The 14,120-nt window shown below is 44.7% G+C and overlaps 1 protein-coding gene across 3 annotated transcripts in view; it reads left to right on the top strand.

The window, feature by feature from the left end:
* Nucleotides 1-14,120, top strand: part of DHX32 (DEAH-box helicase 32 (putative)) — a 52,744-nt gene that overhangs the window by 27,563 nt on the left and 11,061 nt on the right. For all 3 annotated transcript variants that reach the window (XM_067709073.1, XM_067709074.1, XM_067709075.1), the window contains 4 exons: nucleotides 1,474-1,846; nucleotides 7,113-7,358; nucleotides 8,820-8,919; nucleotides 9,012-9,170. In XM_067709073.1, the coding sequence (XP_067565174.1) occupies nucleotides 1,474-1,846; nucleotides 7,113-7,358; nucleotides 8,820-8,919; nucleotides 9,012-9,170 (878 nt within the window). The remainder of the gene's footprint in view (nucleotides 1-1,473; nucleotides 1,847-7,112; nucleotides 7,359-8,819; nucleotides 8,920-9,011; nucleotides 9,171-14,120) is intronic.

Consider the following 14,120-nt stretch of genomic DNA (forward strand, 5'->3'; position numbering starts at 1 on the left):
AAATAATGGGGTAGTAATGTCTACCTTGAAGATTTATTCTAAAGGTTAAATGAGAACTATTCTATCAGCACAATGCCTGGAGCACACTAGGAACTTATAAATGTTTTCTCCTTTTTCTTTCTTCCTTGAAAAGGGTTAATTGAGGACTGTTTCAGCGTCTCCAAGACCACCCCTAGGTTTGATGATTTGCTAGGAAGACTCGTAGGATTCAGTATATAGTTAATCCACAGCTCAGATTTACTGAAATGAAAGGATACAAACCAAGTCAGCAAAGGGAAATGGTGCAAGGCGTGAAGTCCAGAGGAAACCAGGCGCAGGCTTCCGAGAGCACCTCCCAGTGGACCACCTGAGATATGCTTCGTTCCTCCAGCTGTGAGTTGTAGCAACGAGTTTAAGGAAACTCATTAGAGACTGTGCCCAGGTATTTACTGGGGACTGGTCACATAGGCACCCTCTGCCTCCTACTGTATTCTAAAGTTCCATACTCGCAGAAGGAAAGCAGGTTAGGCCATATTACAAACAGTAAGCATCAGTTCTGGGAATGGTGAGAACCCTCCCAAATCTAGGCTCCCAAATGCCGGCCAAGGGCCAACCTCGCAAGCAGGCCTTTCTAAGAACAGCAGTTTCAGACCTGCCGTAGACAGGGACACATAAAATAAATACCTTAAATGGGTAGAAAACTTATGAAATTGGTTTCCTCAAGGAATAATATAGGCAGAGCTGTAAATAGTGTCAGAAAGATGATGTTTGTATGGTGCTGGATGACTAATAGGTATTTATTTTTACTATTATTTTTAAACACACCCCAAGAACTACTGGAAATCCATGAAAATCACTAATGACCCGTTCCTCCTCCAGGAACGCTGCCCTCAAATAGGTGACTACTTTTTAGATGCTTTCGTGTGGTTATTATTTGGACGACATTTCCAACTCGTTGATGCTAACACCCTGGTGACGTCATCTCCCGCAATGTGCCACTGACAGAGTCCTACTAGTGGACTCACTGGGCCGTGAGCCTGAGAGAGGACAGTCCTCTGTGTATCCTTCCCTTGAAGTGTGTGCTCTGACTCAAAATTCTTACATTGATGGAACAGGGGGAGCTCTTACCGGACAGGGGTATTTTGCCGAATTACTTTTTTTAAAAAAAGCTCAGGGCAAATGTTAGATGTAGCTCTTGTTAATATCTGTAATGAACATGTAAGGCAGAGGTCTGGAACCTAGGGCTCAGGGATGGTCTATAGCGGGTCTGTGAACACATGGAAAGTGTGCCTAAAATTCGTTCATGTGCACTTTTCTATTTTGAAGGCCTGTGGATTTTATCAACTGAAGAAATCTTGGCCCCCGATAAAGATTTAAACTCCTGATTTAGACAAAAGGATATAGGAAAGGGATTTTTTGTTGTTTATGTTAGGAGTTTTTTTTATATGATTTTCTTCATGAGAGTATTCTAACTTTCATGTTTCTTCCTTGTAGGTATTGTACTGATGACATGTTACAGAGAGAAATGATGTCCAGTCCTTTTCTGGGTAGCTATGGGGTCATCATCTTAGATGATATTCATGAAAGAAGCATTGCAACTGATGTGTTACTTGGACTTCTTAAAGATGTTTTACTGGCAAGACCGGAACTGAAGCTCATAATTAACTCCTCACCTCACCTGATCAGCAAACTCAGTTCTTATTATGGAAACGTGCCTCTCATAGAAGTGAAAAATAAGTACCCAGTGGAGGTTGTGTACCTTAGTGGGGCTCAGAAGGAGTCTTTCGAGTCTATTTTACGCCTTATCTTTGAAATTCACCACTCTGGTGAGAAGGGTGACATTGTAGTCTTTCTGGCCTGTGAACAAGTAAGTAAGTAATATTCATTCTAACCTAAGAGAGTAATAAGTTTACTTATTGGGAACCTTTTAACCTTGTTGGGAACCTTTTAATAACTAACATACAGGTTTCAGTTTACTAATTAACTGATGGAACTGCTATTTGGTTCCATCACACCTCTTTTTTCATACTTTAGAAGAATCCTTGATATAGAGTAAATAAAACCTACGCTGAAAGGCAAACAAGGAAGTGCTTCTAAAGTCAGGAACTGGGGACTTCCCTGGAGTTCCAGTGGTGAGGGCTCTGTGCTTCCACAGCAGGGGGCATGGGTTCGATCCCTGGTTGGGGAACTGACATCCCACAAGCCACAGCATAAATACATACATACATAAACAACCAACCAACCAACCAACCCAGGAGCTGTTCTGAAACACAGAATGGGGGTGGGGAGGTGGGGACTCTGAGGAATTTCTGGGGGTGATCTCCAGAGCTGACCTCCTTCCATGGGATCAGGCGAGATCCCGGGCTGCCCCGAAGGCTTGCTGTGAACTGTCTCAGTAGAGAAGACACAGTCATCTCACACTCACGGCCACCTCCCTCATGGCAGGCGCATGTGCTGGAGATGCGGGACATAAGCTAAGTCCTCCGCATAGAGTCAGGGAACAAAAAAGTACCCACAATGTTCCTACAGCAGTCAGTGGAGTGTTAGGCAGGAAAATATAATTTACAGCACAGTCAGAAGGCTATTTCCCTACACTTTTCTTAAAAAGATGAATGAGAAAAATGTTCACTTCGATATCTGACAATGTCTTTCAAAAGAACAATGGAAGTGTACAGCTGAGCGTCTCTTTTTGCTTCTATAGAGTCAAGGTGTCATTTGGGGTTGCATTTTTTTTTTTTAATGCAGTTACTGTGGCCCTGCTTCTCTCTCCACTGCTCTGCGGGCCAAATCTAAAAGCCTCCAGAATCTCAAGAGTTAGACCTTTCTTCTTAGAGACTGATTTCCTGGCCTTTTTCCCCTACCCGTGATCTCACTCAGAGAGTAAAAAAAGCGCTGGCTTTTAGACCATGACCCAGATATGTAGTAATTCCAGTGATTAAACAGAAACCAAAAGGAAACTGTACGATATTGGCTGAGCCACCAGCTGAACAAAGACAAGGACCTCAGCTCTCTACCAGAGCCTTGTCTTAAGTATTCACACGCCTTCACAAGTACCTTCAGGAGTATTTATTCTGCTTTATACTCAAAGCATAAAGGATGACTGATCCTTTAGTTTGTGGAACTTTAGACAGTTTTCTCACAACTTAGATTTTATCTGTTTCCATAAAGAAAGTAATTTAGAATCTCAAATATATGATAACTACAGCATATTTTCCATTTTTCCTGTGTAGATTATACACAGTTTCTTGAATAGTAAATCTTCTACTGATTACAGTGATTTATTCTATGATCGTTCCCTAATCCCGCATGATTCAAGATACTCAAGAAAGTCCTGAGGGAAGTAACAAAATGATTAAGGAGACAGAAGAAAGATTTATGAAAACAATTAGAGGTTCTCAGTATAACTGGCTGAAGCCTAAGAGAGGGAGGAATGGCAGAATTAAAAGAGTCTGAAACATTTGAAAGTTAGAATTGCCAGGTGAAAAGAAGGCATACATTTTGGGGTGGATTGGGTGGGGGACAGTATAATGAAGACTGATAGAATGAGTAGTCATCTTTAGAGTAACCAAAAATGCCAAAATGGATTTTTGAAAAATAAAGCTCATAACAGAATTGGGGGTAATATTTGATTCTTAAAGTATTTGATTCTTACAAGTTTCATATAAGCTCTAATTAATGGCCTAGTGACTTCTGAATTGTCAGACGTTAGAAGATGCATTTTTACCTAGGATAGTGGTAGAAACTATAAAATCCACAGGGCTTAGAAAATTATATCATCTTCCTTGAAGTCAGACCAGAAAGACGTTTCCTATTAAGGAACCATCCGTCCTGAAAGTCATGAACGTGACGGTGTAGTGAAAGCTCTGGGCGGATTTGGCAATTCTGAGCCTCCGAGAATGAGGATTCGTCATTTTGGCAGGAGCTGCTGCTGTGGCCCGGGTCCAGCACTGGAATCTCTGTGGGGGGGTGGTTCTCCTTGTCCAGAGGCTCCCAGCAGGCTGCCCAGCGTGTGGGGCAGCCGTTCTGAGGGCTGGAGCATACCTTCTCTGGGAACCAGTGTTTTTCCTCACAATTCAGCCCCAAATTCCACAGGTGTTATCTGGGTTTCTTTTCCCCATCTGCCACCTAAAAAGCGGAACATAGTTCAGTATACACTGATGGACTTTTTTCTTTTTTACTACTTATGTCAGGGTTAACACTCTCCTATGGTCTTGGAATTCGTCTTTTGGAAAGTTTTGTCTTGCTCCGACATCCATGTTAACAGCTGTTGATCATTTTTCCCCATGCTGTTTGAAGCTTTCTTGATTTCTATATAAAACTTTAAAATCTGCCATAGCAACTGAATGTCATAGGAAAACAAACCCAAGCCGTCTGACCGAAGTGTACTAACGGTCGCTTTTTCTCTTAGGAAATCCGCTTAAAGTTGCAGAAACACTCTCACGTTTGGCTTGATGAACATTAGGTGCCTCACATTTTCTCGCACTGCTCACTTAGCCCCTCACCTGCTGTGAATTAATACCCGCAACTGCGCGCTCCCCTGGCTCTTGTGCTTAATTGAGGCTTGGAGCCCTGCATGTTTACAGTGTGTTGTTCCTTATCACTTTACCATCTTGTAACCTGATAAAAAAGTGAAATAGATTAAATAGAAAACAAATTAAGGTTAATGACATTATCTAGCCAGATTATCGAGCAGCTTGAAGCCGTCACAAGGAAGATGCTCTTAGGTTGAAGGTTTTCTTGTGAAATGTTCCACCGAGTTGCGGGCCTTTCATTTGGGGGCAGATATCTTCCTTCAGTGCAGGTTGCTGTGTTTTCCTGAGTTTTGCAGGTATTGTAGGAAAGCCCCACATACGTAAATGCTCTGAACACGTTGAATAGGAAGGAAATGAGTGAACAGTTTAAAGCACCGAATGAATATTTTTTTTTTTTTTTTGCGGTACGCGGGCCTCTCACTGTTGTGGCCTCTTCCGTTGCGGAGCAACAGGTTCCAGAGGTGAAGCCTCAGCGGCCATGGCTCACGGGCCCAGCCGCTCCGCGACATGTGGGATCTTCCCAGAACGGGGCACGAACCCGTGTCCCCTGCATCAGCGGGCGGACTCTCAACCACTGCGCCACCAGGGAAGCCCCCGAATGAATATTTTAAGTACTTTTTTTTAAAGTCTGAAGATTATGGCCTCAAAGTTTTCTGTCAGCTTGAGGAATCTAAACTAGGTACAATATTTCAGTGCAGTTTGAAGGTTATTTGGATTGGAAATTTGTGAGTGGGTGGCTGGAATCGAATCTCCTCTTTCAGCTCCAGGGTAGCTGTGGAGGGTGAAGTACCAACGTGCAGAGGTTACCACCTGCCACCCAGGAGGAATGTGTGAATGTCCTGTGCAGGGAGACGCAGCTCGAGGACTTGTTCTCCTCCGTAGAAATTTCTAAGCTTTCCTCACTTAAAATGATGACATGATTAGAATTATAAAAATTGGAAGAAACAGCTTTGTTCTGATTATTCCAGCTGACAATTTTTCATTCATTACGGTCATTAATCCTGCTCTTCGCTTGGTTGAAAAAAAAAATCTGCCCCAAGTAAACCAACCCTGCAGAAAAGGGGAGTGTGAACAGGAGAAGGTACCGGGATAACTGCTGTGTGGACCCCAGGGGGCAGCCTCTGCCCTGCTTCCTGGGGGCCTCAGCAGCTCAGGAATAACCTTCAAATAGCTCACCCGAGGTCTCACTATTTTTCTAGGCAGATCTGTCCACCTACAAAGCCCTTGAGTTAGTTCAATCCCACTATACAGGTGGCGGGGAAGGAAGGAGAGGTGAGCTGGAGCACTGGACAGTGGACTCAGACTTAACAGTCATGGGAAGGCATCTTTTTTACTCAGATTTTTAGTGAAATCTAATGTATGTAATGAAATGAAATGGGGCTTCTTCCATCTGGTAGTTAGTTAGGCCCTTAAAAAAATAGAAATTTTGGAAACAAATTTAAAAGGAGTAAGAATTACATTAAGTGACATCTTTTTTATATGAGGTCCTAAAAATCTGGTTGTGATTTGAGAAATAGAAAAGTACTGAAGGGCTTCCCTGGTGGCGCAGTGGTTAAGAATCCGCCTGCCAATGCAAGGGACGCAGGTTCGAGCCCTGGCCCGGGAAGATCCCACATGCCGCGGAGCAACTAAGCCCGTGCGCCACAACTACTGAGCCTGCGCTCTAGAGCCCGCGAGCCACAACTACTGAGCCCACGTGCCACAACTACTGAAGCCCGCGTGCCTAGAGCCCGTGTTCCACAAGAGAGGCCACCGCAATGAGAAACCCACATACCACAATGAAGAGTAACCCCCGCTCGCTGCAACTAGAGAAAGCCCGGGCACAGCAACGGAGACCCAACGCAGCCAAAAATTAATTAACTAAAAAGTACTGTGTAAAATGTCTTGCTTTTTGAGCATTTTACACCAATATACTTACTTGTTTGTGGTTTTAGGGCACATAATTTACTCTTTTATTCAGTATATTTGACAATGAAGCATTTTTAAAGAGTATTTCTAAATTCCTGAATCTTGCAAATATATAAATAGCAGTGAATATTTCCTGCCTATTTCATTGCATTTCTGCTTTTTTTAAAGTGCTAATGGGTAATAATAGTTTTCAAGATGACCCAGATTAGAGACCCTGATTGTGGAATGTGTATGTATATATGCTTCTATTGGAGATCTAGAAATTGTTTTAGAGTTCTTAGTTCTGCCACCATTAAAGCACAGTGATGCATCATCACTGATGTGAGAGTAACTTTTATTCATCTGTCATTGTTAATGGATATGAGAAGTTGCACCGAGCTAGAAAAATAGCAGGATGAATGCATAAAGGCAAAGACAGTACATTTCACAAGAGGAAAGCCATTTTGGACTAAAAGCACTGAAATTATTATTATTATTAGCATTGAAATTATTTATAAATTATATTTAACTTCCCCAAAGACATGTTCTTACGCAGTTATACCTCCTTTTCATAGTTAATGATACCTATAGAAAACACAAGTATTTCTTTCCCTGTATACATTATGCAGCTTTTGCCTATAGTTTTATATAATTTGGAGAAAGTTGTTCATAATGTACTTTATTCTCATGGATGATGTTATTCTTTTACTTTAGGATATTGAAAAAGCCTATGAAATTATCTGTCAAGAAGGATCTAACTTAAACCCAGATCTTGGAGAGCTGGTAGTTGTTCCTTTGTATCCAAAAGAGAAATGTGCATTGTTCAAGCCAAATGATGAAACAGAAAAAAGATGCCAAGTTTATCAGAGACGAGTGGTGTTGACGGCTAGCTCTGGGGAATCTTTGATCTGGAGCAACACAGTCAAGTTTGTTATTGATGTCGGGGTGGAGAGAAGAAAGGTAATTATTTTTGACGCGGTTAAGTAGACTGCTGCTAATCGTCTTGGGCTCCCACCATTTTACTGACCAGAAAGTGAGGATGAACTATATGATCTAGGGATTTCTCTGTATTTGGCCATGTGTGCAAAGAAGAACTACTGCATCCAGTAACAAAAGTCTTGAGCACATGTAACTGCCTGTCATTAGCAGGTTGATAGTCTGGAAACAAATTAAATTGGTTGAGGGGCCAGAGGAACAAGTTTTAAGGAAAGACAACTACTAAAGCAAATTACTTGACTCCTAAACAGATCTTTTCTTCTGTACATCCCTTGGGTATTTTTGGTAGCCCCTTTATCAAAGTAATTAGCATCTCCCCCCACGTAATTTACTAGAAATTAGTTTCAAGTACACTGAGTTTAATTTTTGCAAATTTTGGCTTTATAGTTGACATAAAATTCCATCCTAAATTTTATAAAAAGTCTGTATATTTTTAATCACTATCTTTAAATTAAAAATTAGGGGCTTTCCTGGTGGCGCAGTGGTTGAGAGTCCGCCTGCCGATGCAGGGGACGTGGGTTCGTGCCCCGGTCCGGGAAGATCCCACATGCCACGGAGCGGCTGGGCCCGTGAGCCATGGCCGCTGAGCCTGTGCGTCCGGAGCCTGTGCTCTGCAACGGGAGAGGCCGCAGCAGTGAGAGGCCCGCATACCGCAAAAAAAAAAAAAAAAAAAATTAGGAAAAATGGAAATAGGATATCTCAAACTCTCAAAGACAGTGGGACTTCAGAAATCATAGCATTTAAACTGAAAAGAATCTACCCAAGTATTGATCCATTTACCATTATTAGATGTTATATAGCTTTTACCCCTCCAGGAAACTATGGGTCTCTTAAATATCCTTGTTTACTGTGACAGAGCAATTCCAGCCATTAGGAGGGTTCCCTTGGAACCAGTTTGGATTGATCTTATTGAATTAGTCCACCATTCAGAGAACCCAGGGTTATTACTTACCTTTAAACTACCCCTAAGAAAAATCACTGTTAGTGCCATCTGCAGTCTTTGTGTTAGCTGATAGGACTGGAAAAGCCCAGCATATGTGATAAAGATGAGACCCCTGGGATCACAGTCAATTTGAACAGAACCTTGAGGAAATGCAGCACTGTCAGTTGATCATCCTTTTCTCCACGCGGCACACGAGTCAGCGGTACAGCGCTTTGAGAAGTGGCATTTGTATTTCAGCAGATGATACAGAGCTCCCATATTTATTGAAGCTACAATGAAAGCAGACAACCCTTAAATCCATTTATCAAAGCTCTTGCCGTTTCCATCTCAAGGCAAGTGAAACAATAGTAAATATTGTACAGAAGAAAGGAGTAGCAGAGCCTTTCGTGAAGTAAAGTGTGCAAACAGCAGGCACTTCAGGGCCGGCGAGCCTGCTACATCTTGAGTGAGCTGACGCTAAAGATGCTGTCTTTCGTTTAAAGGTGTACAACCCTAGGATAAGAGCAAACTCACTCGTCACGCAGCCCATCAGCCGGAGCCAAGCAGAGATACGCAAGCAGATTCTCGGTTCATCTTCTCCAGGTAGCGCTGCGGACCCCAAACCCAGCTCACGCTAAGGTCCTGTCCGGAGGCAACACAGAAGCATTAAAACCATCTTCCTTGGTTTCTTCTAGGAAAACTTTTCTGTCTGTACTCTGAGGAATTTGCCTCCGAAGACATGCGGCCACTTAAGCCAGCGGAAATGCAGGAGGCCAACCTAACCAGCATGGTGCTTTTTATGAAGAGAATCGACATCGCGGGCTTAGGCCACTGTGACTTCATGAATAGACCAGGTAGCCGTGTGCCCGCGGGTCAGCAGGCGCCTGGCTGAGCCTTACCCTCATACCTCTTGCCCGTCCCCAGTCCTAAGAGCAGTGGCCCTTGGTGGTACAAGCAAGCCCGGGGCTTTGGTTTGTCCTGAAGCACTTTCCCCACTAGAGGTAAACATTCTCTAAAGTAATTTTTAAAATGAAAAAAAAAAGCTACCCTCTAGGAAATATCTGTTCTGACATTGGAGAAGTGTCTGCCCTTGGCCACTTTAACATAGGGAGATGGGGCCAGGCCAGTGGAAAGCCGGTGGGGCGGGGGATAGTGGAGTACGGGGGGGTGAGGCCGAACTGAACACAGGAGGGTTCTTGGCAGCGTTAGTGTTTCTCGGTGGGAAAACTTGTAGGCAAATGGCCCTTCCTCATGAATCACACCGTCACCTGGGGAAAACCCACTCAAAGTTCACGCCTTTGTAATTAAGGGTAAATGGAGATATGAAGGGGGTACGGTTGTTAAGCAGAAGACTGAGGCCTTAGAATTACAGTCTGAGCGTCTGTCTCCTGGGGAGCTCCGCCTTGCCCTCAAGTTCACTGAGGAGGGCCCTCCACCATGGGAGGGGTGCTGGCTTCCTCCCCGCTAGTATCAGACCTGGCCGGGACCTGGGCTGCTCCCGCGGAAACCACCGGGATGCTGAACAGAAGGCTAAGGAAGCTTAAGGGCAGGCGCTCCTACCGTGTGGCGAGGCTCCCAGAGCCGCAGCCCGCTCCCCGCCGCCCAGTCCCAGCCCTGTTTACTCTGGAACTGCTGCTTCGTTCCCAACCCGCAGCTTCGCTTCACTGCAACTGAGTGGGTATTCGAGTCCCTGTATAATGTTTTCTGGTTTAAGTACTGATTGCCCTTCAGTAGATGTTTAGTTTTCATTTGTGCATTAATAAAAGAGAACATCCTTAATTTTTTCCACACGTTAGGCCCATGGTTAAAATTTTCACTGTGTTTATCAAAGGGGGTGATTGGCAATGTATTCATCTTAGTGTTGTGATATTCATGGCATTTATCAAATTTGCATGAGAGAGCAGCCAGCCAAAAGACCTTGTAAGCAGAGTGTACTTAAAATGGAAACTAGAATTTCTACCGTTTTGCTGTGCTTTGTCTCAGTTCCTATGTTTTTCAGTCATTTTGTCCAGTGGTGCCGTTAGGATTACAAGCCCTTGAGAAATACAGGTTATATCAGAGTTAGGCTTCCTCAAATATTTCTTAAAATAACGCATAGACTTTGGAGTAGGCGAAGGAAGAGGAGGGTCCCCTAAGAAAGCTAACCTTTGACATGAAAAGGTAGAAGAGAAAATAGAGTGTGGACACAGAAAATAGAGTGTGGACATGAAAAGGTAGAAGAGAAAATAGAGTGTGGACACAGCCAAGTGGACGGTCCAAGACTCCAAGCCTGGATGGTCCTGAGGGGCGGTGTCAGGACCTCACGTAGAGGTCACGACAGGGGCCCATGCTCCTCAGCAGCGCCCAGTCCTTCCCTGGAACCGCAGGGAGTTTTATATTGAAACTCTCCCAGTAAACACTTTGGAAAATCAATTACTTTGGGAAACTCTTTGGAATCGAACGTTTTCAACCGACTCTTCCCCAGAGGAGCAGTGGAATCTCTAGGAGGAAAGGGTCCAGGTGAGCTCCTATCTCATCTAAGACTGATCTCCTTCCTCGGGAGCCACCGCCTCCCTTGGAGCTGTGTGTTCTTGCAGGAAAAGGGTTGCTGTTCTCCAGCGGGAGCTCAGAGGCATGCGGGAAAGAGAGGCCTAAATCGAATGCATGTCAAGTAGGCCTTGGCATTGAGGTTCCTGGGGAGATTAGCACATCGCCTGGAGAACCGCCAAGTAGTCCCAGCCGGACGCCCACCTCTGAGGATGCTAGCCAGCTCGGCTTCAGTAGAGCTTTTCCACCCGAGAGAAGGTTCCAGAAAAGGCCCGGCCCCTTCCTAACTAGCTGCAAGGATGAGTATGCTAGTGATAATTATACCTTGAGGGAGTGGCTTGGAGGAAAGAAACAGTCATAGGATGTGATGTAAGGTGGTAAAGTATCCGTAGCAAACTCAGGCTGAGTGCATTTTTCTTTGATAGCAATGGCCAGAGTGACAGGACTGTGGCAAGTTAGAAAGGGTGTGGGCAGGGGCCTGGGGGTGGGGGGCGGAGGGGGCGGGGAGGGCTGGGGCCCCGGGGTGGGGGGCGGTTGGTGCAGCCCAGAAAGGCTAGGAAACACGGGCTGCAGGATTCCTTTAGCTGTGATCCCTTAACTCTCAAGTAGTGAAGCCACTCTGCTCCTGGCTTTCACTCTGGCCCCTGAGAAAAAAGGAGTCTAGAAGGTGAGGGTGTGTCACTTGCATCCATTTCTCCCGTCTTTCACCGCTGACCCCAGGGCTTCTGTCGTCGGCCGGCCAGTCACCACTCGAGGCCACCCCCTGAAGAAACAGGTTTCAGTTTTGAAAACTGCTCGCCTCTTAAGCCCAAGCAGCACCATGTGTTGATTGCCTGGGCACCTTCTCGTCATGATAGTCGCTGTTTGGTGGACTAGCGTGAAGAGAGAAGAGCAGGCCCTGTAACGTCAAAGATTTTCAAAAGCAAACGGCAGACCACAGCCGTGCAGAGGAGTTCCCGTGTCTCTCAGTGGTCACCCTCTGCTGCTCACTCCACGGGGCTTAGAGCTGATAACGGGGGACAAAAGGGTGAGGGTGACAATTTATTTTTGTCCCCTGACAGTACGCACATAACTATTTTCTGCTGTGCTTGGGGAAATGTAACTGTGGATTAACCTGACTCATCGTTTTGAAAGAAAAAAAAAAGACGATGCTTGCAGCTGCCGTCTTGTAAATGAAATACGCAGATGAAGCAGACCTGCCGCCCTTCTCAGGACTCGCGTAACAGGGGGATAGAGGGTCTGCCCTCTTGTATTATGGGGGTTATTAAGAGGTTCAAATGAGATTATTTATGCAGAAGTGCTCTGTGTACCGTGTAGGGTAGGAGGTGGGCACGTGCCAGCTTTTGTGAGCAGGTCCTTGTGAAATTAAGTGAAACAGAGGCCTTTCCTTTCTCTCCTCTTCAGAGCCAGACTCTTAATCCTCTTCCCTAAAAGTCCCAAGACTACTGAGAATCTACACCGTCCAACCAGCACCATCTTGATTCTTCCGTTTCTCCCCTCCGTGGGCTCTTTACTTCAGTGCACACAGTGCCCAAGCTCCAGTCCTAAAACCCACCGGGCCAGAAACTTCATCTGCTCCCGCCCTGTCCAGCGGTCACTCTCTTTCTCCATGTCCATCTGTATATGTGTACGTGTGTGTAATTCACATGTGTACGAGGCACACGGCAAGCCTTGTGTGAGCACAGCTATCCTCCTTCCCCGGGCCAGCTTCGTCCCTGCCTTTTCTAAGTCCCAGTGTCACTTTGATACACTCTTCCTTTGTGACAGGATTTCTGATGTATAGAAGAATTCTGGGTGCCAGTGCCAGTAATGCCACTCAAACTGGCATAAGCCAAAGGGCGTTGTGATAAGGAACTTGGGGTGTCTTATGAAATCCAAGACGAGAACGTGGCAGTGCCTCAGGGACACCTAAGGACAGAGGCTTGAACAGCACTGGTGCTCAGCTTCTCGTCTCTGTCTCTTGGTTCTTCTCTCTCCTGCTGAGTGCCTGAGTAAAGGTCCCCGTGACGGGGAGGGGAACAACCTGTGATTCCTGCTATGTGACATCTAAAATTTTGGTAGACTTTTCAAGGCCATAGGAAAGATGCCGTGTGGGGCCGTTGATTCTGGCAATGACACAGCAGAGCCTTGAACTCCTCATCTGACCTGCACTCTTGCTTAGAATCAGCACTGGGTCAGTCCCTCCCTCCGAATGGTGGACTTAACCCTTGTTCCAGATTAATGGCCTCTTTGTTTGTGAGCAGCCGTTCTGCAGATACTGTGGCAGGAAAATGCAGATTCAGTATTGGAGCCTGGCATTTGGGGTTCCATGGAAAAAGGGCACCATAACGAAATTGTGATAATAGCCCTGCAAGTTACTATGAGTGATGGCACTGGGGGAGGTGTGTGACCTTGTAGTGAGCTATCCTACAGGGAGTACAGCTGCCATTGGCAATAGAACTTAATAAAAATGATGATTTTTTCATATTGAAATTGCCTTTGGAATAAAGCAGTGTGACTTTGCACTGCTGTAAAGAAGAGGCCTCACACTAAAACATTTATATTCCATTTGTTAGCATTATTTCCCATGGATTACACTTAAATAGCACTGCCATAAAGAACCCTCATCTAAACCCTTCTGCTTTTATCTAAGACAATTTTATGGGCCATACTGGGGAGGTGTCTTAAAATGTAGAATGTAATATTAGCAAATCCTATTCAGTTATTTATTATTATTCCTTCACCTGTATAATCTGCATTCATTAACTTGTTCTTTCTAATATAATGAAACCCCAAGAACTTCCTCTCTTTATTTGGTGTTCGGACCGAGAGCTGAATCATGACGTTATGTCCGTTAGTAACTCTGTGTGCAGCCAACTCAACTCCAGGACATAAAAATGAGAAGTAGGTGCCCTTTGGGGACAGAGGCTGGCTGTTAAGCCAGATGGGCTTACAGGGACAGTCGCCAGAGATCCTGTAACTTACAATGCAGCAGCTTTGCTGATTTATAGAAACTGGTTTCCACACAACTTTCAGGAATTAACTTCGTGCTCCCAGTGCCCTCCTGCTCTGTTTAATCTGAGATGCTTATTTCTGCTGCTGCTTCTTGCACCTTCTCTGGCATGTCAGCTGTTACTTTTTTTTTATTCCCCCAATCTTATGCTCAGTTAAGTTTTTCTATTGTGCTGTTTGTTGAACAGAAATCCTTAATTTTTAAAAAAATTTTTCATCTTTTTATACTGCAGGTTCTTATTAGTCATCAATTTTATACACATCAGTGTATACATGTCAAACCCAAT

This window comes from Pseudorca crassidens, chromosome 16, assembly GCF_039906515.1.
Source record: "Pseudorca crassidens isolate mPseCra1 chromosome 16, mPseCra1.hap1, whole genome shotgun sequence".
NCBI classification, from domain to species: domain Eukaryota; kingdom Metazoa; phylum Chordata; class Mammalia; order Artiodactyla; family Delphinidae; genus Pseudorca; species Pseudorca crassidens.